Here is a 27,269-nt window from a genome sequence, read left to right as displayed (position 1 = left end):
GCAGACCTCTCTGTCATGATTTGAGACATGCTTATTTTTATAAAGACTGCCCTGCATTAGAATAATGTAACTGGCTACACCTCCCATTATGAAACATGATTGTTTTGGGTGGGTGATTTCAGTTTACCATGAACATGGTGCACTGGGAAGGAATCCTGTGGTGAATCCATTTGTTAAGAAATTCATTCTTTAATTGAAAAATCATCAATTGTCTCTTTTTTAAAAAGTTCAGATAGTAGGGTTTAATATTTGCCATTCATTAAAAAGTTTCAAGCGGAGCTTTCTCAGATTATTTTCCTCTCCTCCTCCTAAAACAAGGACAGTGGGTTTGTGTATTGAATCACATAACAAAACTGTTGTTTACCTGAAAGGCAAATACAGACTTAAACACAGCTTTTGCCTATAAAATCACAGAAACAATTTACTTATGCTTACAATTTGACTTACCAAACTATTTCCATTCTTTCATGTTAGATACTAAAGAGCTTTGATCTGCTAAATTTTAACACTGGCACAAATTTGGGTTTAATGAATGTTTGTGGAATGGCTGAATGGATAAATAGACTTTCAGAGCCTGGGAGGATCCTGTGATTCCAAATGAATATAATAAAACTATTAGTGAAATTTCTACTCCCTCCTTATTAATCTAAGGAGAATGTTGTTTCTAGCTGGATCTAAGTCAAGGACTTTGGGCTCACTGAAAAGGTCTTTCATATGACTTTTTTCAAAATTGCATTATGCCCAAATCAAGCTAATTTTACACTCTAAAAACTAACTCAGGTGGCCAAGGTCACCCAGCCCACAAGTGGCCTGAACTCTACATGAATTGGACTTCTGTCTCATTCTTTAACAGTGCTTCTCAAATTTAATGTGCATATGAAACCCCAATGTTGAATAGAGTCATCCTCATCACAGGCCAAGTACCAATGAAACCTGAGGATAATGATTTGTAAACTTTTTCAAAATTTATTCTGGGTCTAGAAATCTCACGTCCCTTCTTTTTTTCTGTAAAATTCACTCAATTCCCTAATTTCAGCCTGCCTAGAAATACCCTTTGAGCTGAATCTTGCAGTCATGAGTATTTTTGTCTTTGGCTGAAACTATAAACTGCAAAATACCACCAACAGTAACAACATAATAATTGATCCCAATTCTTCTTCAACCTCAAAAGTTTGAAATTTTGTATTAGCTTGAATCTGGGTCAATTTGAATTTCAGCTGAACTGGTTTATCCATCCTGAGAGATTAGTTCCCAAGAGGATTTCTGACTTATTTAAAAGGAGAGAGAATTTTATTTCTATTGAGTTGTATGTGGCTTGAAGAAAACTGACTTAAAAAGGAGAGTTCTGAAATTATGCATACACACTGGTAAATATTAAAGCAATAGAGATTCAGTGAAAAGCACAGTAGCACAACTTCTCCATTCTTTTTCTCATCAATTTTTCTATTTCTTTGTTGATAGTTAGTGTAAATCACTTTCTGAATCTCTTTTTGAATCAATTAGATCAAAAAGAAAAGAAAAGAAAAACAAGAACTTTCTAGGCAGCACACTGCCACCATGTTTGTTCAGCTTGGTACACAAGCCAAAGACTTGGATTTTTTCTGTTTGACAAACTTTGTGGTAGATGACAAAAGTCATGGGGCAAATGCCAGAGCAGGAATGGTAACAGTTTGGGGAGGCAGGCTGGGTTTGACTGTACAATGTCAAACTGGATACTATGAACTGAGGAGGGATTTTGTTTGGGTAAGGAATTTGCAAGCTTTCTCAAGAGCTAGAATGTGGTCATTCATTGTGGCAGCCTCAGAATATTACTTACTTAGTGTCCTTATCCATAGGAAGAAGACTGGTAGTTACACTATTAAGAACGATGATGATGGTGATGATGACAAAAATTACATGTATTAAGTGCTTATTATATGACAGACACTGTGCTCAATGTAAACAATCTAAGTTCAATCCCTGAATAGTAACCTTGTGAGGTAGGATATTGATAGCCCATCTCAGAGTCCAGGAGATGAGGATGAGTGAGGTTAAGTAACTTGCACAAAGTCCCCCAGCTCATAAATGACAGGAGTTGGAACTTGAAGCAATGTTTTTCTGATTTCAAAGCCCAGAAGCCTACAAATATACTAAAAAACAGTTAGTGATTAATACATACATTTTTGTATTTGTAAGTAAGTGTGTATAGGTAGATAGACAAGTCAGTGACACTACAGGGAAAAGCAGGGAAGGCTATGCACTGTATTGTCAAACTGGAATGAGATGAGGTGACCCGAGGGGGGAATTTACTTCTTTCACTGTATTTATTTTGAAAGTAGTGGGATTAGAGTACATCTTATGTTTTGGGTGACTCTGGTATTTCATAAATGAAATTAGTTTTAAAATGGAGAAGAATCATTTGTCTCAATGATTAATTATGAATCTAAAGTTATAAAAATCTTGAATTTTTATGGAATTGTTCATGAACTAGTGTAAAGATGTTAGAAACATATGGCGGCCCCTTTTAACATTTTTCCTTTATTGCAAAATGTAGAAGCATAAAATTTTTGTAATATATAGACAAGCAAGAAATAAATAAAAAATTCCTCACAATTCTCATAATCCTTACAGTAGAGTACCAGTACTCTACTACATAATAGATCTTGGAGACTGTATTATTTCTTGTTTATTTCTAAATGATACCATTTTTGAGTACCATTGCAAAAGCAATGGCACTGTGAATCAATTACCTAGTAGTCACTTTCCACCAGTTTCTTTTAATGCATAGATGCTCTTTTTAAAAAAGCATAGTAGTCTTAACGTATGTCCACATAAAAACTTGTACACAGATGTTCAAAGCAGCATTATTCATGATGGTCAAAAAGTGAAAACTCAAATGTCCATCGACTGATGATTGGATAAACAAACTGTGGTATACTCATACAATGGAATTTTATTTGGCAACAAAAAGGAATGAAGTACTGATACATGCTACAACATGGATGAACTTTATGCTAAGTGAAAGAAGCCAGTCACAAAATATTACATATTGTATGATCTCATGTGTATGAAATGAGACAAAAGTAAATTAGTGGTTGCTTGGGCTGTAGGTAAGGAGGGGATAAGAAGTGACTCTTAGTAGGTACAAGGTTTCTTTTTGGGGAGATGAAGGTGTTTTAAAATCAAATTATGATGATGAGTGCACACTCTGTAATTATTCTCAGAACCAATGAATTGTATACTTTAAATGGGTAAACTTTTATGGTATATAAATTATATCTCAATAAAGTTTTTAAAAAATCTTACAAAAGTGCTTTATTAACGTTAGCATAGCTGTAAAAGAGAAGAGTTCTAGAGGATCCAGTCTTTTTGAGTTTTCATTTTCCCCTCTATATCACTACACTCCCCACACTCAACCCCAGGAAGAAACGTGGTTGATTGTGGTTCTTTTTATAGAGAATTTTTTTCCCCTTCCAATGTGTTCTGAACTTGTTTGGTTGATACCTTTCTTGAATCGGCAGCCGACAAACGAAAATAAAATGGAAGCAATACTCACCTTCAATAATATGTTTTCTTGACAACCCTCTTTCCGTCTCAGCTCTGACAAGAAAAAGAAGCAAATGACTTTGAGTGGAGGTGTGCTTTTTTAAAAATCACTGTTTCAAAAGGACAGAATAATCATTCTAGACTGAATTGTTAATGGTATTCCCTGTTCTTAGCAAATTCTGCACCACTGCAGGCTGGGGAGAGAAGGCTGGTGGGCAGCACACCCAGCGGCTTTTCTTTGTAGACCCCAGGAGATAAACTAACCATCACTGTCATCATACCATGTAAATAACAACTCAGCTGTGCACACCTTGTCCATATATAATTTGACACTTGACACATGGCTCAACTTCCCACCTTGTTTTTAACCAATCCCAAGCTAAACAAAACAAAACAAAACGAAAGCTTGACGTAAGTTTGCGAGCTTACTATAAGATTGTCGGGCTACTGACAGCATTGGCTTTTCTGAGAAAGGAAGCAAATCTGAAAGTGACTTTTGACTTTCAAAAGAAATTAAACAACTATTTTCTTTTAAAAGGTGATGTACCGAGTCTTCCTTAGTTTTCTAAGAAGATGAATATTTAATGGACTTTTGCCTGCCCAGACCATTCTCAGACTCTAGCCAATTAGAAAGAAATGTGGTCCTTGAGTTTTAAAGTACTGATGAAATACTTCTTTAACACCAATGCCTTTGGCAACCCCCTTTTTAAAAAATTTATTTATTTTATTTTATTTTTGGCTGCGTCGGGTCTTCATTGCTGCATGCCGTCTTTCTCTAGTTGTGAGCAGGGGCTACTCTTTGTTGCGGTGTGCATGTTTCTCATTGTGGTAGCTTCTCTTGTTGCGCAGCATGGGCTCTAGGCATGCGGGCTTCAGTGGTTATGGCTCGCGGGCTCTAGAGCACAGGCTCAGTAGTTGTGGCGCACAGCACACAGGCTTAGTTGCTCCGTGGCATGTGGGATCTTAGACCAGGGATCGAACCTGTGTCCCCTGCATTGGCAGGTGGATTCTTAACTACTGCACCACCAGGGAAGTCCCAGCAACCCCCTTTTAAAACATAGTAGTTTATCATGTGCCTTTGGTGATTTTGTATCTTTTAAAAGTATATTAGATAATACTGTATGTAGTACTCTATTACATAATGGTTCTTTCAGACTGTCATATTTCCTGTTTATTTCTAAATCATAGGCAAGGTTTTGAGTACTACTAAATCACAGACAATAGCACCAGGCAATGGCACCATGAATCAGAGTATACACAATATAAACCTACGTTTCTCATATGCACCATGCGGCTTTATTTTCATATAGACTACAATAGGTATAAAAATCTAAGTTTCATATTTATCATAAACAAACTCAAAATCAGCATTAAAATATGAGTGTGTGTATACACATATACATTTTGATTGGAAAATTCCCCTTCAATTTTATCTTTAACGATTCCTTATGAATTATAGGGAAATAAATAAGGTTTTGTTTGTTTGTGTTTGTCTTTGTTTTTTGTTAGAACTCCATGGAGATCGTTGAGATTTCCATGAAAAAGAATAGGGAATAGTTTGCTGTTTTCTCACATGTTTGACAAAGAGGCCAGTCTTCTAAGTCCTGCTGAATAACATAAGTACCAGTTCAAATACCAGTAGGCCCATCAGAAGCCAATTCATCCTGTGAAATTTGTTCTGCATCCCACAACAGAGAGAGGACCACTCTTTTATTTGGCCTGACAGAGAGTGATACAGGCAGCTTTCTGTTATTCTTCGATGAAATGGTCCTTTTGATCAGCATTTTCAGAGCCCTCTGCAGAAATGATCAGAGACTTACACGTGGGGCCAGACAAGATATTTTTATCATCGTTTTCCGTAGAAGTCTCTGAGTTTTTGGCAGATTTGAGTAGCTTTTCTTCTGTGATGCTATGTGCTTATTTTCTTTTCCTGAAATTTGAACTCTATTTTGGAAATGGTTCTAAGTATGATGTTGGTATTTGAAAATCTCCATGAATCACTCAGTAACAAGTGACCACATGCTTTGCACTAAACTTCTTTGGGGGTATCTAGCTAAAATTGAATCCTAGGCTAATTGCTATTTCTTTCAAGTGAAAAAAAATAAATCTTTCTTTCCAAACCAATTAATTTTAGTATGTTAGATGTAAAATGGTTGCCTAAAAGGATCAAAGCACGAACTACTAGTTGCTTCTTGTCAAGGAAATAAAAGGTGTTTAACTTACTTTCCACCCCAGTAGAGTTTGGTTGTTATGACCAGGCTGGACCTCCTGTATGTTAAACAAACACAGAGAAATAGTAAATGAATTGCTGGTTATAGTACTGAGTCATATTATTATTATAGCACCAGAAAAATTTATTGTACCTCACATTTTAAGAAACTGGTGAAGAGATAAATTTATGTCATTGAAACCTAAGGACAAAGGGAAGCTGATGAGTGGGGACTTGAAGTCAGATCCAAGAGAAAGAGTTCTGAAGGGAAGGGAACTTTACTTGGAGGGGCCAGACGAGGAGGAGGAGGGCTGTGACAACACACAGGTGATTGGGTGGTAGTAAAGCAAAGGTGAGTGGTAGGCATGGAGAGTCAGAAAGGAAAGTGAGAAGAGTAAGTAAGAAGACTTAAAGCATGGACTGCATTAGGAACTCAAATAGACAGTCACCAACTAACACTCATCGAGCATCTGACATAGTGTTGATTGATCATGAACTTTCCTGGGGGTACATCCACCCTCTGCCAAGGACAATGGACCTTAGTGTCTCTGAGTTATGACTCTTTCCAACCAACTGGAAAGAGTCATGCAACCAATTGCATTCACAGGAAAGAACTGACTACATGGAAATACGAATAAATTTAGTCAATAAATAGGAATAAAATTTCTTTGAGTGTCTTATTAAATGGAAATGTTATTTTAGAAAAACAATCCTAAAAATCCTTAACTCAAAGTTTCACCACTTTATTCCTAAGGGAATGAAATGTGGGAATCTTGTCAGCAAATTCATTACTTCCTCAAAACCACACCCAAGGGCAGGAAATGCAATCACACCATTATGATTGTGGAATATGAATATGTCTTGAGAACTATAGTCATATAATTTAAAATTGGGAGGCAGATCTCAATGTAATTTACTTTCTCCAAGTATATAATTCAATTGAACTGGTCGAGGAAAAAAAAAGGCATTTGAGATTCAAAGGTTAAGACCAAACTTCAGGAGTATTTGAAACAAGGCATTTATAATTCAGCTGTGGAGTCGATGCCTGGCGCCCTCAGATATAAAAGCCTAGCATGATTAATGATAACCAATGCGGAATGGCGGTGACAACTCTGACAACTTGGCTGCAACAAGAAAAATTTGTAGAAAATGTCAGTAACCCCATCCCCCTGAAGTTAATTCCCTGAAAAGTAATTTGAATCACTGTAACAGAAGGTCTACGAATATATGCATCTGGAGATTACACACCCCAAAAGGGCTGATGCACTTTCCAGGTTAATCCATCAACCTCGTGATACGTAGTATAACAGCAATCTGCCACAGGGGAGCTGGGTCTCCTTCAGCAAACATTTTCAGAGCTTCAACACAAAGCTCTGGATGGAATCTGATTAAAAAATGAGTACAGCCCTCTGGATTATTCAGAGCAATTGGGCCTGCCGAGGCCGCACATTTTTCCAAAATTAGGCTTTCTGTAAAATGTTTGGCCTCTATGGATGTGCACACTGATATTTATGTTCAAATAGCAAGAGTAGACAACAACCTGATGAATCATCACTGACCTCACGGAGGCATCTAGAGCAACTCTTCTGAGTGGGTGAAGAATGATATTGTGAGTATTTCATATTGATATAGCACAGCTTTCAATATTCTTTTGTCCACCTTATCTCACTTTATCAGCACAACACTCCATGAATAGTTATGCCATCCATTTTATAGGTGGGGAAAGTGAGGCTCAGAAAAGAGAAGTAACTTGCCCTGGATAACACACCTAGCAAGCAGTGGTCTTGGGACAAGTAGGCAAGGATGCTGGTTGAAACTGCTTTTGTAGCCTCCATGCTGTGATGTTATGGTTTATCTTTTCAGCAATCTCGGGTGGGCAGCTGTGAACTGACATGACCTGATATCAATTTTCTGTAGCATGGGGATAGCTTGAGTTTTTATTTGCAAGACAGAAAGGCAGTTTGTGAAAGATACATGTTAATCTATTTTCTACAAAACGTGTAGAAGAAGCTTTGCAAAGTATGGTGAGTGATGAGTAGACATTCTCTGGATGCAGAGGGGAAGAGAACTACAGCACCGAAGTCTCCCCTTCATCCTCAGGTGTACTCTGGCAGCTGACACCTCACTGTTGATTTCACTGGACATTAGTGGACTCATCTCCAAGGTCTCTGTTATAGGTTGAATTGTGTCCCCCGCAAAAGGTATGTTGAAATCCTATCCCTCAGTACCTCAGAATGTGAGATTATTTGGAAATAGGGTCATTGCAGATGTAATTAGTTAAATTAAGATGAGGTGATACTGGAGTAAGGTGGGCCCTTTATCCAATATGACTGGTGTCTTTATAAGAAGACGCACAGAAACACGAGGGGAGAATGCCATATGAAGCCAGAGGCAGAGGTTGAAGAGCTGCAGTTGTAAGCCACAGAATGCCAATGATGGCCAGCAACCACTAGAAGCTAGGAAGAGGCAAAGAAGGATTCAGAAAGAGCATGTCCTTGCCCAAATATTCATTTTGTACTTTTGGACCCCAGAACAGAGAGAATAAATTACTGTTGTTTTAAGCCACCCAGTTTGTAGCACATTGTTACAGCAGCCCTAAGAAAGTGATACAGTCGTATCTGAGCAGTGATGGATGAGCCAACATTCTGAGTAGGAAGGTGACTCAGGCAAGGTGGAGGACTGGGTGGGGATGTGAATATTTTTCCGTATTTAAGGTTGAATACAATATTCTTTTCACACTCTTACAGTCCCTGGAGTAGGGAAAGAGGAGAGGGAGAGGGAGAAAGAGGTCACCAAAGTTTATTTGTTCATATCGCCATACACTTCTGGGTCTCCATTTCCACTCGTCCCATAGAATGGTTATTTATTTGGCCGTCAGCAGATCTTATACCAGAGCAAAAGAGGACTCCAGATTTGTCCTGTGGCCTTGGCTGGACTCGGCCTGATCCTGTACTCATGCTGGGGGAGAAGCAGCTACTGGTGCTGACAGGTGTAGCGATATGGAGGGGGTTGGCCCCCCACCCCGCCACCACTATTGCATCACTCGTTACTACTTGCTTTGGCTCCAGAAGGTGATGGGATGCAACAGGACCCCTCAAGGATAGCAGATGAAGCACTTTCCTGAATGCCCAGATAACAGGGCTCCCAGCGCACAGGAGAGATGCTGGCTAATCGTGTTCAGATAAGAAAGCTTTGGGATATTTATCCCAAGGGTTTCTTGTTGCATCATTTCTTTGCATCCAGAGTTGTTAATAAAATGAACAATGAACATAAATATGTGTGTAGAGATAAGTTTTCTGTCAGCTGGCTTCCTTCACCAGATTACCACAAATGGCAGTCAGAAACCATGAAAATGCCACTTTCTTTTACGCACAAATATCTCATGAACATTCTCTGCTCAACCCATGGTAATTCATTGTGATCAATGACAAGTCAATAATTTTTGAAGCACAAGTAATGAGCTCGCTAATATTTATTTTCAAGGCACTGTAAATCATTTCTTTACAAAGAATTGACTTTTTTTGACAGCCTTTTGGTCAGTTGTCATGCAATTTTATTTTCTCTTCTCTGGTACAAAACAACAACAGTCTTTTTAAAGGCAAGTAAATGATTACGGTGAATGCATTACCTCCAGCCTTTCTTCTTGATAATGCTCCCCAGAATCACTTCCGCCCTGAAGAGGAAACAGATAATGTCTTAGGATACAGTGTCCTGGAAACGCAAGAGTCAATCCAAAACACAAGATCCCCTCCTTGTTTGAACTCTCAGTGCCTACATGTCCCGAAAATAGAAGCTGCTCTTGGCTGGTAGCAGTTTCCACTGTTTCTGCTTGTGCCTGCGGAATCCTGCTCCTGGAGCATTCCAGAAGCACCTGCCAAATCCTGACACACTGGCAGGAGACCGCCGGCAGTCCTGATACTAGGAAACAGCAGAGTCACTTGGCAGTTTGGTGTTTTTGAACCAATGATCCCATATATAACTGTCCTCTTTGGCGGTATCCAACGGGAGTCAAGGGTTTCTTTCTAATGGCTGTGGTCTCCGATTGTGACTGGGGAGGACAATGAGACCTCATGCTTTTCAGACAGAAAATACTGACTCCAGGCGATCTTGCAGGGTAAAAGAACCTATGTGTGGCTTTAGATGTCCCAAAGCCAGGATTGTAGATGCAGCAGCCCACATAGAGAATGTCCTGGATTCCAGTGACAAGCGTTGTCACAGGAGAAGGATATAAGAAGTCGTAGGGAAGTGTCCTTCCTGCCGCTGACTCCGGTCGTGGAGAGTTATACTGAAGACACCCTCACCATCCTCTCCCCCTCCACCTACCCCAGCTGGGACCCAAGCTTAAGGAGACCAAAACTTCCTTCTAGGTTCCTCCCAGCCAGACCAACATTGTAAGAAGTAGGTGGGCTCTCAGGCTTCGTGAATGGTGACATCAATATAATCAGCACTTTATCCATTAGCATCTGTCTCTGTTGGAGTGTACAGCCTGGCAATAAACCATGAGGTGGGTTGGCTGCGGGGCATGCCCCAAGCAGGTATGTGTTGAATGTTACTTCTGGGCTCTTTCCCCAGACTCTCTTGCAACCTTGCATTTCACAGTGGGAACCTATCTCATTACACGAGGACAATCAATCAATAATTAATCAGGACCGATTATCCTTGACAACAGGAATACAAACATAGCTCTAAAAGACTTGCTAATCACTCCCCCTTTTTCAGCCTTAGGCCCACTTGGTAATAAGCAGGATTTAACAAAAGAAGAAAACGCTGAGATAGGGTAGCATGTGGAAAGGAACAAGGCCTCGTCAATTGTATTTTCTCTCCTTGGACTCAATAGAAAACATCAAGGATGTGGGCTCTGAACCTCCCTGATGGTCCTTAAACATAGACATGCCCTTGAAAAGGAGGAAATCCAGGCTAGGAAAATGCACTTTTATCAAGCAGTGATGAACCTGATTCAGCAGTCTGTTATTCTTACCTGGAAGTGGGGGAATTAGGCGTACAGGTGATTACACTCCTCAGCCCTGTTAGAAAATTGCAGAGCTGCTCAAGCAGCTGTCCAGATGTTTAGCTTCTTTCCTGCATCCACGCTCACAGCAGGAGGCCAAGGCGTTCCACTTCTGTTGAATGTGCTTATTGTGCAGGAACAGAGGGCATGGACCTTGAAGGCACAGCACCCATGTGTTCTGACTTAGCAGTGAGCCCTATCCTAGCGCCCCAAACCTGCTCTCAGGTCCATAAGAAGGTTATAGCTAGTTGTGACTTCTCCAGCAAAAGAAGCAAGGCCTCTTTGCTGTGCTCTCTGTCCTTAGAATGGGGTCTGAAATGTCCTCTTACAAAAGATATTGGGTTTCTTGGCATCTTTGGGAGTCCCTCCTTTAATCTCTGATTTACCTGTAATGCCTGGTGGAGGGACAGGCCTGCTTCCCTGCAGAGAGGCTGAGGAACTACGAGGTGTGGTTATGAAATTATGAGACTAGCTTTGGAACACCACGCTGGAATCTGCTCACTTATGTTAATTACATTCAGCTAATATTTATAGATCTCCACTGCCACCACTCTGATCTCAACCACCTCTGCCCCTCGTGTGGCAATTGCTTCCAGTCCATTCTTCATATAGGGACCAGAGGTAGGCAGAGGGGCCCAGAGATGGTCAATAGCCCCAATTCTGGTGATGGTGGGAGAGGGAGGGAGAAAAGCAGCGGCATCAACATGTGTGGGGAGGACAGACCCTTGTCAGCAATGGTCTGGGCAGAGTCTCTTGGTTCCAGAAATGACACCTGAGAGACACATCAGGCACTGACTTACTTTCCAGCGGCGTAGACCTCAGCCGTATCAAAGAGATTCACTCCACTCTCGTAGGCAATTGTCATCAGCCGTTCAGCAACCTGCAAGAGGATGCACAGGTCACGGGGAGGGGGAAGGGTAAGCTGGGACGAAGTGAGAGAGTGGCATGGACATATATACACTACCAAATGTAAAACAGATGGCTAGTGGGAAGCAGCCGCACAGCACAGGGAGATCAGCTTGGTGCTTTGTGACCACCTAGAGGGGTGGGATAGGGAGGGTGGGAGGGAGGGAGACGCAAGAGGGAGGAGATATAGGGATATATGTATACCTATAGCTGATTCACTTTGTTATACAGTAGAAACTAACACAACATTGTAAAGCAATTATACTCCAATAAAGATGTTAAAGAAAAAAAAGGTCAGTCGTAAAAGCCAAATACTTTCTAAAGCTGGGAAGCAACTTGGAATCCTCTGGTGGTCTTTATGAACATGGAAATTTCACCGACCATTCTTGTTTTTCTCAGTTATATTAAAGAAAGAAAGAAGAAAGAAGATTCAACCGGCCTGAATAGGGTAAAAGTACCCCTTCCCTCAGACCTATACTGGGCACTGAGGGATTTCCTTCAGCGCTGGGATAAGTCAGCCACAAGGAACACAGTGAGATGGAGAGACTTGTGTTTCTCACTCTGCTTGGAAGACGTGGTTTGACAACATGCTCTGTGGCACTGCAATCTCACTGACCAAGAGGGTCATTTATATCCCTGGTGACTTCATTTCTCTTCTTTCTCTTTTCCCCAAGCCAACAGGTTCTGGCAGCTGGGTGACTCCTGACCTAAAAGTTTGTAACATTTTTCCCTGGAGGCTTAGCAGACTGTACTGATGAACCAAAAGTTACATGGAGCTGGGACTGTTGGAAAACTCCCGCCACGCACAGCTCAGCACCACCCCAGGCACCATCACAGAACGACCACTAGCCGCACTGACACTACATGGAGAGGAGGGGGTGAGTGCACCGGTGCCTCACAGGTCAGCCTAAGACCTCCAAGCTCCTTGTTCCTTCCTTCGTGCTGCTGAACACGAGCGGCAAGTGCAACAGAAGAGCACAGGGAGTAGCTATAAACCACACCTTGAGGGATGGCGCTGGAGGGACAGCGATAACACTGGAGAAAGGACATTTTTTTCATTTTGCTGATAGACTTATTAGTCAACTGAAAAATTACACACCTCACAAATATTTGAAATTGACTTTTCCATTATGTTTTTCATTGTGGGCTAAAGGTGCTTCATCAGCATTTCCAAGATAAACTCTTTTCCTGTTGTTTTTAAATTGGCATACCAAGAAAATTGTCAGGCTAGCACAATGGACTCCATGCAAATCCTTTAGAATAATAGCAGCAAAAATGTTCTTACTGCTTTAAATTTGCTACCATTATGACATTTCTCCTAAGTAGAAGTTAAAAGTTAAGAACAGTATAGTTTTTCCATCATGACTGCCATATATATATATTTTTAATTTTTAAAATATTTTTGGCTGCCCCGTGCATTACGTGGGATCCTAGTTCCCTGACCAGGGATCGATCCCATGCCCCATGCAGTGGAAGCATGGAATCTTAACCACTGGACCACCAGGGAAGTCCCTATATTTTAGAAATTATTTTGCTTGCTTGTATTGTGTATCATCCTTGTGTTATGTCACATGACATACTAGTAGATTATGACTGGGAAATGTTTATAATAAATCTTATCTAGGGAGAAATTTTAAGATAAGATGGAGAATTCTGAATGGAGAATTGAACTAAATGATTGCTGAGATGTTTCCCAGTGATGGGATTTGAAGATCCGAATGTGGAATAATGAAAAGAAATCACTGAACTAAGTCAGAGCATCAGTGTCTGGCCTTGAGTGTATCACTTACTAGATACATAAACATGGGCAAATCATTTGACCTCTCTGTGTTTTAGTTTCTTTATCTGCAAAATGAGGATGATTCTGTTCAGGCCCCCTAGGGAGCCCACAGGTCTCAGGGGAAGCTGACCTTACCTCCCTCTAAGGGGGGCCTGGTGGGCCTGACATGGTTCAGGGAAGGTCATGTGACACATCTGGGCCAATGAGATGTGAGAGGAGATTGGCTGAGGACTTCTGGGAACACTTGCTTGCAGAGTTTCTAGAAGCAACACTCTTTCTCTGGAGTTACTATTCTAACTGAGGTCTAGAATCCCTGCTGCTACCTGAGGATGAAGTTGATATACAAAGGAACACAGGGTCAGGAGAATCACTAGGAAATGGAGTGGAGGCTCTGAATGAGTCAACCTGGAAGCCTGCTCTATCTCTGCACTTCTAATTTAAAAGTAAAAATATTTTTTCCCTTATTGGTTAAGCCAATTTCAGTTGAGTTTACTGTTACCTGCATATGAAGGAAGCTTATCTATGTCACAGATGAGAAAACATAAATAAAACTCTGAAAATTAAGTGCTATAAGATGGTAATATACTCTTATCATTATTTTAAAGTATTATAATTCACGTGAGTAACATCTATCTTGGTTTTATGATGAAGCCAAATCATCTTTGGGAGGTACCTCACAGTTATCTAGTTTCCAGTTTGAATCCTTTCGATAATATTCCTGCCAAGTGGCTATTCAATAAATGGTTGAACTCTCCCAATAATGGGGACATCACCACCTCCCAAGGTGGCACTAATGATTATGTCACTCAGCACATTACGGTGCGCTCATCCCGGGATCCAATATTTGTATCTGCTTTGTGCCTACGTTGCCACATGGAAATAGTTGAGCTCCATCAATTCAGCCATGGGTGTGACTGTGGTCTGGCTGTGCCTTCATTCCTGCTTGCTGGCAGTCTCTCTGCCGGGCCCTGGGGGGAAGCCACAGCTGCCCTTGGGAAGGACAATCGCTATTTGTTCTGCGTTTGAGGTGAGAGCCTCTGCAGTCATTCACAACAGCTTTATTGTGTAGTTTTTAGAATCATAATTTTGAAATGATTTATTTCAGAGGCCAGCCCTGCATACTCTGACCTGGGCAAGCTGGGCTCACTGCAGCAGGGAGCAGACACTGGCAAGGGGAGAGCAAAGATGAAGGGGGAAATAATATGCTTATAGTTGATCCTTCTGCTCCAAAAGGGAAGATGTATTTGTCTTTCTCTGCTCCAAAAACCATACGAGGCAGTAAAAGGTTATGCACATGCTAGATAGAGGGGATTATTAACTTTAGACCTCCTTTCTTCCTTGTCATTTATTGTGCATCTGGTTAAAGTCTGCAGCCATTGCTTTGATATCTGTGGATCTGCCTCTGTGCCTCCTCAATTCACCCTCCCTGATGCCAGTCAGAGGACCCTGGAGTGGAGCCTGTGATGGCCACCCTGGTCCTCCTTCAGCGCTCAAGGACTTATTCCCCCAGCTCGTAGGAATGCTGCCCTCAGAAGGCACCTGGCTAAAGCGAGTCACCTACCCCAAGGTCAGACCTGCCTCCCAGGGCTGCCTCTATCCAACGACTGGTCATACAAGGGATATAAACGCTCAACTCCTCTTGCCCCAACTTGGGACAACCCTGCAGGTCCATCTGAGCTTCAGAGCTCCCCACGGGGTCAGCTGAGGTCATTGCTGAGAATGCATCATGGCCCAACTTCCTGATAACTGTTCTGCATGCTAATTTCCACCAGAGGTCTGCTTCCCAAAGACTCCACTCTGCAACAAGCTCTCTGTGGTGACCTATGCCCAATACTGGGAACAGAAATTCAGACAGATAAAAATATGCAGATAAGACTCCTCCCTAGGGCTTCCCTGGTGGCGCAGTGGTTGAGAGTCCGCCTGCCGATGCAGGGGACACGGGTTCATGCCCCAGTCCGGGAAGATCCCACATGTTGCAGAGCGGCTAGGCCCGTGAGCCGTGGCCGCTGAGCCTGCGCTCCGCAACGGGAGAGGCCACAACAGTGAGAGGCCCGCGTACCGCAAAAAAAAAAAAAAAAAAAAAAAGACTCCTCCCTATGGACCTATTAAATAACATGGTGACCTTGCAAGTTGTGGAAAAGACCCTTATCTCCCCAAGCATCTCCTTAGGAATGATAGTAAGAACTACCTTTGTAAAGGGGAAACAAGATAAAATGGAAAATAATCTTTAAGTCAGTCTTACCCATTTCCTGTGACTAAACTATTATCCTTGTAAAATGCCAGAATCCCAGGAACTGTATTGTAAAATAGTTTGCTCTGCATTTTCTCCAATCAGCATAATGGAAGCCAAAAGTAACTCACCTCATCTGAAATTTGGCCTCCAAATGTCACCCATGTTCCTGGAAAAGAATAAATATTTGCATGTTATTCTTAATCATTTTTCTAATATTGCCCATTAAGGGAAGCACTTTTTCTTACATCAGGGCTACTTCAGTAGGCTGTTCATGAAGGTACTTGGATGAGGGGCACTTGGGGGCTGAAGTCCTGCCCATCCTCCTCCTGTCGCTAAGTTCCCCAACAGGGATCTGTATTCCTCTGCATCCCTCTGGATGCCTTTTCTTCATTCAAAGGCCCAGTATATGCTAATGGCAGCCCTGTCTACTAAATTCTTTTTCTTCTGACGTAGGACCATGTATGCTGCTGTGCAAGAAGCCCCAAGCCCACTTTGGTGCACACCTATTCTTGCTCCAGCTTAGCTAAGAAGTTATCAGTTTTGAAAGCGAAGGTAAGACCTTGGGTCACATTTCTCCCTTTCTTTGCCTCCAGTGAGGGACTCTATTTTGTGTTCTCTATTCCCTTTCAAAGGAACCCTCTGAGGGGTCCTTCCAGTCCCCACTTCCAAGCCCCAGGAGATGACACTTAATCATCTTCTCTCTTATGACCTGCTACTCCAGAATGGAAATTGCCATTGGTTTTGGGGTGGGGTAGAGGCAGTAGCCAGCATGAGGTTTGGGAAGGCAAGGAGGAGAGGCATAACCAGTAGCCAAAGATTCGCATTTGTAAAACAAGAGGGAAGCAGACACTGAGTGGGCTGTTTCCACTCCAGTCTATAGTCACCTCATTCGTATTCATAATTCTCTCCTTGATCTGTTTTTTTTTTTTTTTTGAGCCCTAATTACATGCCAGGCAAAGACACTGCACCCAGGTGCTCAGGACAGTGAGGTGACTGCCCTAGCTCCTCTGTCTCAGGAGCTCACAGTTGACAATACTATCAACAAATGCTATGACGGAGGCAAACACAAGGCAGGAAGGGAAGGAGTGCTCTACTCAGACTGGAGGTGGCCCTCAGGAAAGACTTCCCAGAAGAGGTGACACTTTGGTTGAGTTGCAAAGGAAGGAGCTGAATGAAGGAGGGGGGGGGGGGGACAGGCATTCCAGGTACAGGTAAGAGCATGGGCAAGGCAAGTAGAAAACTTGAGTGGGCTGATGAGCCGCGGCGTGGGCTGCTGCTCCGAGGAGTGAAACATGATGTGGAGAGGGAGGGGTGGCAGGAGGTGGCTGGGCACCGTTCGTGCTTGTGGGGGCAACGAAGACATATGGTTGGAAACTTACGTTTTATGGTAATAACAGGATAGCTACTGTTTATGGAACATCTTCCAAATGCCAACAGTACACTGAGAAACGTGTATAAGACGTTTCATCTCTAATAATTTTGACAAACTTACAAGGCAATTTTATTATCCCAATTTCCAGATGAGGACTCTAACATCAACCAACCTAATAAGTGATACACTCAGGATTCCCACACATGCTGGGCTTCCTTTCCACTGCATTTTGCTGCCTCATCAGTAAGCTTCCAAATTAATTATGGCACTTGGATTCATATTCCATAGAAGCATTCTGATGTGGCTGTACCTGTTTTCTTCTTAGTTCTCAGGGACTACACAGATGTAGAATATAGGTTATTTTACTGTTACACTCTACACCCCCAGAGGTTGAAAATGGGTGGCTTACAGATTGCACTCAGCTTGCAGACTTGTTTTGCCTGGCAAGAACAATGTTGACCCACTTGATATTTTAATAAACTTGGAATAAGTTACCAACATTTTGATAACTTAATCTTAGTAGATATTTCTTTTAAAAGTCTGATTTCTAGCTTCTCTTAACAACAGAGGATCAGTGGCCCCACACGGCAGACATCCCCTAAATCTGAGGGGCAATGCCCTCTGTGGAAGGGCTATACCCTCCCTGTTTAGTCAAAGGTCACACACTTTCCTTTGTATTTCCAACACTGAAATTAATTGGCAGTTGTTATTTAGTACCACGTGTTTACTGCTCTTTTTCTTATTGTAAAATTTAGAGAAAAATGGACTTGTGCATCTCCTAAAAGACAAAGTTTAGTATTTCAAGAAAAAATAGGGGTGCACTCTTTTTTGGTGGATGTGAAGAATATCCAAACAAAAAATATTTACAACAGAAAAATTACAACTTAAGGCACTATAATTAAACAAGCCATGACTGGTATACAGAAAAGATGGGTGTTGGGAAACTTAATGGACTGAAGAAATGGCAGCATTTGTTTTGAATGAGAATAAAACAAATGATCTGCTGTGAAATGCAGTTCTCTATTAAGTGAAAAAATTGCCTCAGCATCTAAACCTTTTTACAGACAACACTTTTATAAAAGAGTTTCTTTTGAATGTAGCAGAAATTGTGTCCAGAGCATAAAAAGCACTTGCAAATGTTTGTATAATCAGAAACATTGTCGCTCAGCATGTTAAAAATACAGCTGAGCGTTTCACTGGTGGCGCAGTGGTTGAGAATCTGCCTGCCAATGCAGGGGACACGGGTTCGAGCCCTGGTCTGGGAAGATCCCACATGCCACTGAACAACTAGGCCCGTGCACCACAGCTACTGAGCCTGCGCGTCTGGAGCCTGTGCTCTGCAACAAGAGAGACCGCGATAGTGAGAGGCCCGCGCACCGCGATGAAGAGTAGCCCCCGCTTGCCACAACTAGAGATAGCTCTCGCACAGAAACGAAGACCCAACACAGCCAATAAATTAATTAATTTAAAAAAATACAGCTGAGAACTTTCAGGATAAGTTAAATTATTGGTGGCATCTTCTATTGCAGCAAATGAGCACACAGATATAAATAACAGCACACTGTTAGCTATATTTATTTGCGATGTTTTGAGAATCTTGGAGGGGTCAAAGAATTTTTGAACAAGAAGTCTCTGCAAGGCAAAATTACTTTGTGATGAGAAGGGTCTCAGACCATTGGATATAGAAGGCACTGTTCCAAATTTTAGTGTTACTACAGATCAGGTTCTCACAAAGGGTGGGGCTGACCTTGGACCCATCAAGTGACAGATCAGAGGTGACAGTATTTTGTAGGGGCACTATGCATAAATCCATTAATTTCCTCATTCATCAGAAATTGCTTTGGGCTAAAACGAAACAGGCCATGGATTCACTAATTAATATCATGAATCAGCTATTCTTCTACATCTTGGAGCAAAATCAGGTCAGTGTTTGCTTAATGAATTTGCTGGTTTACTTGTGCTGTGATGTTGGAAAGAATTTTTTTTAACTGTTCATGTCATCAAAGGAAATAGTCCGATTTCCACTTAGCAGCAAAGATTGGCTCAAAGTCCCAAGCTTCTTGCTGACATTATGCCTCATCGACACCTTGTGAATATTTTTCTATTGGGGCATTCAGAAGTATTTGCACAAATGTCTCATTTGCTTCTCTCAGCACTGACAACAAAGTCTTTGGAAAATTCATTTGTTAAAGAATAATTTGGTTCACCTTCCTACATTGCAGTCAGTTTCCAGATATGAAAGTGGTAGCCTGAAATTTATTCTCTGAAATGGGGCTTTTGAATACAGGATTGCACGCTTTAGGAAAATAAACTGGTATTATTTAGCTTACCTTTCTTAATTGATTTTTGATAGTACAGACGCAGGGCTATGAAGTTATCAAACTGTACTACAAAATGGTATTGAAGACTATGACAACACTGAAAGCTGGGACTGTACACCCATCTTGGAGGAAATAATCCTCCTATCCACATTGGGAAGAGCTTATGTTTAGGAGCAGTTTTATTCCAAAATTAATCTGAAAAAACTACTTACCAACCCCAGTTTACATATTTAAGGCTGCATACCATACATCACAGAGCAAACCACAGGGCCTGACTGACATTTTGGTACATAAGAAAAGACATTAGGTTTCTGATGTCAGGTCAAAGCAGTAATGAATTATAAAGTAATGATAATAATAATAATAAATGCTTTTCTTTTTCAGTTTCAGATTAAAAGTTTAAATATAAAATAGAATATGGATATCAGTGCTGCGGAGGAATGGCTGTTGGCCTGTGGTGGGTTCAAGATCCCTGGCTGGTTGGGGTCTCCCGTGCTCTGCTTCTCCCCACTGAGCTACTGCCTGGTGCAGAGGAAGCCATGGCGCTCTGGATCACCAGGAACTGAACATTAATGCTGAAAATAAGGTGAAGGTCAGTATGGCAGGCGCAAAGTGAGTGCCTGTGGCCACTGTTGCAGCCTCTAAGCCCGGGCTGAGGCCAAGAACAGCTCGTGGGGACATCGGTAACAGAGTCAGTGAAGAGCCACAGGCCAAACTGCCCCTGAAAAAGGAAGCAAAAACTTTAGCTGCTGGAAAAGTTATTGCTAAAAAACTACCAAAACCTCTGGAAAAGACACCTGTACCTGCGCTGAAGCCCCAGCTGGAGCCGGATCTGGAGCCAGAGCCAGAACCCGAGCCTGTTAAAGAACAGAAACTTCCCCCTGAGCCTATTTTGGTTGATACTCCCTCTCCAAGCCCCATGGAAACACCTGGCTGTGCCCCTGCAGGAGAATATGTGTGTCAGGCTTTCTCTGATGTATTCTTACAGTGAAGTGATGTGGATGCAGAAGATGGAGCGGATCCAAACCTTTGTAGTGAAGATGTAAAAGATATCTATGCTTATCTGAGACAACTTGAGGAAGAGCAAGCAGTCAGACCAAAATACCTACTGGTCATGAAGTGACTGGAAACATGAGAGCCATCCTAATTGACTGGCTAGTGCAGGTTCAAATGAAATTCAGGTTACTCCAGGAGATCATGTACATGACTGTTTCCATTATTGAATCGGTTCATGCAGATAACTGTGTGCCCGAGAAGATGCTGCAGCTGGTTGGTGTCACTGCCATGTTTATTGCAAACAAATACGAGGAAATGTACCCTCCAGAAATTGGTGACTTTGCCCTTTGTGACTGACAACACTTACACTAAGTACCAAATCAGACAGATGGAAATGAAGATTTCTAAGAGCTTTAAATTTTAGTCTGGGTCGCCCCCTACCCCTGTGTTCCCTTCGGAGAGCATCTAAGATTGGAGAGGTTGATGTTGAGCTACATACTTTGGCCAAGTATCTGATGGAACTAGCTATGTTGAACTACCGTATGGTGCACTTTCCTCCTTCTCAGGTTGCAGCGAGAGCTTTTTGCTTAGCACTGAAAATTCTTGAGAATGGTGAATGGACACCAGCGCTACAGCATTACCTGTCATACACTGAAGAATCCCTTCTTGTTGTTATGCAACACCTGGCTAAGAATAGAGTCATGGTGAATCGTGGGCTTACAAAGCACATGACTATCAAGAACAAGTATGCCGCGTCTAAGCACACTAAGATCAGCACTCTAGCACAGCTGAATTCTGCACTAGTTCAAGATTTAGCCAAGGCTGTGGCAAAGGTGTAACTTGCAAACTTTGGAATACTATAAAATCTGCAAATACAATTGGCACCATGTGCCATCTGTACACATTATATGTTACATTTATATACTTTTAATAAAGTTGTAGTCCTTTTTACTAAAAAAAAAAGAGTATGGCTATCATATATATTTACATTAAGTTATATGCCTACACCATAATGTAGTAAAAATGAAGAGTTTGGTTCCTTTTGGGGATTTTGTCATTCCTCCATTCAGCTTACTTTGTTTAGGTAGGATACATCCCTGGCCCTTTAGACATTTGTTATTTATATCTTTTTATAGTTACTTGTTTACAAACTTTATATCCTTTACTAGAGAGTAAGCTATCTGAGGATTAGGGTTTTATTTAATTTATCTTCTTACCTCCACAGCCCTAGAATGAAAGTGAGTCCTTAGTAGATGGTTGGTAATTATCTGGTTAAATTGAATTGAATTGGCTTTTTGACTATCATTAATGTACAAAATACTGGGATAGTTTCCCACCAAATAAACATTTATTTTGATTTATAGAAACATGAAAAATACTCATCAATAGTCTTCAGTTCTAGTCCCTATGAGATTGATGTGTTTCTCCTCATCCTCTGGTACCCACGCAGCAGTGCCCCCTCCTGGAGAAGGGCAGGTGGAAGGTCCTTCTCCCTGGCTGGAAGGCCTGGGGGTGGGGGGGTGAGGGCACAGTGTAGGCAGGGTCCACCGCCACCCATGAGGATGAGTTGCCACTTAAAAATGGGACACATTCCCTCAGGATGGAGAGGGATCAAGTGGCAGCTTTCCAGACAAGGGAACTCTGCTTGTACGATTTTATCTCTACTAGCCCCCTCCACAAGATGTAAGGTGGTTTATTAATTAATACAATTCTCAAAAACCTTTGGTGGCAGTTTTCTTGATCGTTTTTCTCCCTCTAATGAGAACACGCCTGCTTGAGACATAGGATGGCATATGATTATTTCACTGTGAAATCTCAAATTAGTGGGATGTCATTTAGAAGATCATTTTACTTAACTGACACTTGTTATTTCTAACCTTTTAAAAGCAGAGGGAGTATAAAGCGAACTTTGAACTGTTATTGTGTCTTCTGTTGAAACTCCTTCATGGACCAAGGAATATATGCTTTGAAAACCTCTGTTTGAGGCCCTTGGCATACACCTACCAGGGCACAGAAAATGATCGGTGAAACATAAAAAGAAAAAGAAAACTACCCTGACACACACACACATACCTATCTTGGTTACTTAATTACCTTGGTGGTGGTTTACAGGGTAACTGCTAAGCATAAGGAAACATGCATATCATTTAAATGATCCCCTTGCCTGTAGGAAGCCATATTTAGATATTCAGAAGTAATAATGTTTGTGCAGGTAGGTTACCTCCCTGGCCCTCTAACATCTCACATCACCATAGTGCAATTATCAGAACTGGGAAATGAACACTAGTACAGTACTAGTTAACTAAACTACAGACTTTGTTTTGAATTTCATTGTCCTTTTCTTCTGTTCCAGGATCCTAGGCAGGACCCAACATTGCATTTCATGTTCACGTCTCCTTAGTGTCCTCTGATCTGTGACAGTCCTCAGTCTTTTCCTTGTCTGACACTTTTGAAGAGCACTGATCAAGTACTTGATAGAATGTCCCTCAATTAGGGTTTGGATCATTTTAGGTTTATAGATTTGGTGACTTCTTTTTCTATACTGTATTTTGACTTGTTTATGTTTTGGATATATTTTTTATAACTATCAAGAAGGCAATATAAAAATGCAATTATAATATTTATTATGCCACAGTTAACTTTTCTTCATTCTTTTATTAAACAAGTATTTATTTGAGTCTACCATGTGCCAGGCCTTGTACTTAAATTATCAGGATACAACAGTGAGAAAATTATTTCTCCCCTCATGGAGGAGATTTAAGAGGAAAGACAAAATAATAAGAAATAATAAATAATAAGAAAAATAAGTTAAATACATAGTGTTTATTTATGAATGTTAATTTCATCAATAAATAAAATATAAAATGCAGTTGATTGATGACTGTTAAAGAAAGTCATGTTTATAAGGTGGGCTACAGTAGGTAAAATGCCAGGGGATGGGGCTGAGATTTTAGATGGGGTGGCCAGATAAGGTTCACAATGAAAGTGGCTTTTGAGAAAAGACCCAAAGAAAGTAAAGGAGCTTGCCATGCAGTTACCTTAGGGAAGAACGTTTCAACGGGGAAAATGGGGAAAACAATGTGGAGGGGGCTTACTTGGCATGTTCAAGGTCAATGAGGAAGCCAGTGTGGCCAGAGAAGAGAAGATGAGGTCTGAGGGGTAATGGGGAACAGATTGTATGGGGTGATATCAATCATAAGAAGGACCTTGGAGAGGAGTTTTAAATAGAGAAGTGACACAGTCTAACACTCTTTGAAAAGGAACCTCTGCTGTGGTGTTGACAGCACACCTCTGAGGCTGAGGCTGAAGCACCAGCACCAGTGAGGAGGCTGTCGTGGTAAATCCAGGTGAGACATGACAGTGGTTTGGTCTGAGGTGGTGGTAGTGAGGATGGTCAGAAGTGCTTGAGTTTCTGATAGATTTTGAAGGAGAGGCAATAAGATTTGCTGATTAAAAGGAGGTAGGGTGTGAGAGAAGGTGAGACTTCAAGTACAACATCAAGGTCAGAACCGGGGGAGAATAGAGAGCCAATTCAACACACTTCACTCTGGATTTAACAATTTTTAAGTTTGGTAAATAGAGCACACATTGACTCCAGGTTAATGTAGTCAAGGCTGACCAAATGATCGAGAGGTATTTAATCTACTGGTGTTTAGAGTTATTCATCTGTTACATCACTGAAGAATTTAAGGTTGGAGATTCAAACCCCAGATCTCAGTGAACTTAAGACTACACACTGCACAAAATTAATGTGTTCACCATCTCATTTTAATAGAATTATTCCCAGAGAGAGGTAGAACTGGGGGTGGGAGCATTCCCCCAAGTTTCATGGAAAGCAGGAAACAGAGTGTAGAGCATCCCCCCAATTTCCATGGAAAGCAGGAAACAGAGTGTAGCCCAAATCAGTATTGACTTGGAGGACAAAGTGCTAAGCTGTTGGCCACTACCTGACACCAGGGCCAGGGCATTCCTTGCACATTCCAAGTGCACTGTGTGCACTTCCCCTCTTAGCTCTGGGCTGAGTCTTCTGAGAATGGAACCCTTCCCCATGACCTTACATCCAAATCCTACTTATTCCTCAGGACCCAGAACTTCAGCCTCAGAGTCCAGTGCTGCTGGACCAGTTCCTTAACACTTCCTCTCCTGTAGGTCTCTGTTCCATTAACTCCATGACCCTAGGGAAGTCTCAACTTCTTGATTTCAAGTTTCCTCACACACAAAATTAGGGACCTTAAGCTTCCTTCATCTCTATGATTTTGTGATTCTGTGGCTGGGCTTTGAAGGGTGAAGAACTCATACCATTCTACCACTTTGAACAAAGCATTATTACCACACCAACCATATCACACTGTAACTACATAATTTTTTTTTCACATATGACTTGTTCACCGGACTGCATCTCCTGAGGGGAGGGACCAGGTTTAATCTAAATCTTTAATTCTAGCCACTGAAGTGAAGCCTGGCACATAGTAGGTGTTTAATAATCATTCGCTGAATCAGTAAATAAACACTTTAAAAATTTGGGTGTCCAGGGACTTCCCCCTGGTAGTCCAGTGGTAAAGAATCCACCTTCCAATGCAAGGGATATGGGTTCGATCCCTGGTCAGGGAACTGAGATCCCACATGCCACAGGGCAACCAAGCCTGTGCTCCACAACTATTGATCTCGTGCACCTCAACAAGAGAGCCCGCGTGCTGCAAACTACAGAGCCCATACGCCCTGGAGCCCGCGCGCCACAACTAGAGAGAAGCCTGTGAGCTGCGACAAAAGATCCCACGTGCCTCAACGAAGATCCTGTGTGCCGCAACTAAGACCCGACGCAGCCAAAAAAGTAAGGAAAATAAACAAAACAAAAAAACTCGGGCATCCAGCCCTGTAAGAAATGTCTCTACCATGAGAACATGTTGGTTGTTTCCCTGATTCACTACATTGGATCAGAGGTTTTCAAGCCTGGCTGCACATTTGAATATAGTGGGGAGCTTTAAATGACCTGGTCCCTCATCAGACCAGTTAAATCAGAATCTCTGGGAACAGGACCCCCAGCATCAGAATTCTTAAAAGATCTTCAGATAATCCTAATTGCAGCCAGGGTTGAGGACCATAGTTCTATTTTTTAAAAATTTTATTGAAGTATAGTTGATTTACAATGTTGTGTTATTTTCTGCTGTACAGCAAAGTGACTCCATTATACACATATATATTTTTTCATACTCTTTTCCATTATGGTTTATCTCAGGATATTGAATATAGTTCCCTGTGCTATGTAGTAGGATCTTGTTTATTCATCCTATATATAGTAGCTTGCATCTGCTAATCCCAAACTCCTAATCCTTCCCTCCCACAACCCCCTTCCTTGGCAACCACAAGTCTGTTCTCTATGTCTGTGAGTCTGTTTCTGTTTTGTAGATATGTTCACTTCTGTCGTATTTTAGATTCCACATATAAGTGATATCATATGGTATTTGTCTTTCTCTTTCTGATTTATTTTGCTTAGTATGATAATCTCTAGGTGCTTCCATGTTGCTGCAAATGGCATTATGTCGTTCTTTTAAATGGTTGAGTAATAGTCCATTGTGTGTGTGTGTGTATATATATATATATATATATATATATATATATATGTATCTATATCTATCTACCTATCTATATCACATCTTCTTTATCCATTCATCTGTTGATGGACATTTAGGTTGTTTCCATGTCTTGGCTATTGTCAACAGTGCGGCTATGAAGATAGGGGTGCATGCATCTTCTTTAATTATAGTTTTGTCTGGGTATATGCCCAGGAGTGGGATTGCTAGATCATATGGCAACTCTATTTTTAGTTTTTTGAGGAAACTCCATACTGTTTTCCATAGTGGGTGCACCAATTTACATTCCCACCAACAGTGTAAGAGGGTTCCCTTTTCTCCACACCCTCTCCAGCATTTATTATTTGTAGACTTTTAAATGATGGCCATTCTGACTGGTGGGAGGTGGTACCTTGTTGTAGTTTTGATTCGCATTTCTCTAATAATTAGCGATGATGAGCATCTTTTCATGTGCCTATTGTCCAACTGTATGTCTTCTTTGGAGAAATGTCTACTTAGTTCTTCTGCCCATTTTTCGATTGGGTTGTTTGTTTTGTTGTTGTTGTTATTGCATTGTAGGAGCTGTTTGTATATTTTGGAAATTAAGCCCTTGTTGGTCACTTCATCTGCAAATATTTCTCCCAGTCCATAGAATGTCTTTTCATTTTGTTTATGGTTTCCTTTGTTGTGCAAAGTCTTATAGGTTTGATTAGGTCCCATTTGTTTATTTTTGCTTTTATTTCTATCGCCCTGGGAGACTGACCTAAAAACATTGGTACGATTTATGTCAGAAAATGTTTTGCCTATGTTCTCTTCCAGGAGTTTTATGGTGTATTGTTTTATATTTAAGTCTTTAAGCCATTTTGAATTTATTTTTGTATATGGTGTGAGGGTGTGTTCTAGCTTCATTGATTTACATGTGGCTGTCCAACTTTCCCAACATCACTTGCTGAAAAGACTCTCTTTTCCCCATTGTATGCTCTTGCCTCTTTTGTCGAAGACTAACTGGAGGACCACAGTTCTAGATTCTTCACATACTGATATTTTAGTACCTCTTCCTTTTCTTTACACTCTGACTTGCCTTTCTAATTCTTATACTCAGCTGTTACTTCACCATTTCCATTTTCAGAGGTTAAGTTACTTGCCCAGAGTCCAAGTAACTAGTAATTGGTGGAGGTGGAGCCAGGATTTAACCAATGTCACACTCTTAATCACAGTATGGTACGGAAAGATTGCTGTTCTTTCAGTAAGATAGGTGAGTTGCACAGTTACCTTAATGTTCATATTGATGCAGGATCAAAACAAAACAAACAGAAAGCAGATACCTAGAAATCTGGCCTGAGAGAAAG

At 41.2% G+C, this 27,269-nt stretch overlaps 1 protein-coding gene and 1 pseudogene across 5 annotated transcripts in view; one reads left to right on the top strand and one right to left on the bottom strand.

Moving 5' to 3' along the window:
- KCNAB1 (potassium voltage-gated channel subfamily A regulatory beta subunit 1) overlaps positions 1–27,269 on the bottom strand; it is a 416,921-nt gene that overhangs the window by 61,520 nt on the left and 328,132 nt on the right. For all 5 annotated transcript variants that reach the window (XM_065876516.1, XM_065876519.1, XM_065876517.1 and 2 more), the window contains exons 3-7: positions 15,790–15,827; positions 11,543–11,622; positions 9,363–9,407; positions 5,749–5,793; positions 3,536–3,579 (exon numbers count right to left, since the gene is read on the bottom strand). In XM_065876516.1, coding sequence (XP_065732588.1) covers positions 3,536–3,579; positions 5,749–5,793; positions 9,363–9,407; positions 11,543–11,622; positions 15,790–15,827 — 252 coding nt within the window. The remainder of the gene's footprint in view (positions 1–3,535; positions 3,580–5,748; positions 5,794–9,362; positions 9,408–11,542; positions 11,623–15,789; positions 15,828–27,269) is intronic.
- On the top strand, positions 19,894–21,189 carry LOC136122542 (G2/mitotic-specific cyclin-B1 pseudogene; annotated as a pseudogene).

Source organism: Phocoena phocoena, chromosome 4, assembly GCF_963924675.1.
Source record: "Phocoena phocoena chromosome 4, mPhoPho1.1, whole genome shotgun sequence".
NCBI lineage: Eukaryota > Metazoa > Chordata > Mammalia > Artiodactyla > Phocoenidae > Phocoena > Phocoena phocoena.
The sequence above is the reverse complement of the archived record's forward strand: the minus strand, read 5'-3'. Positions and strand labels throughout refer to the sequence as shown.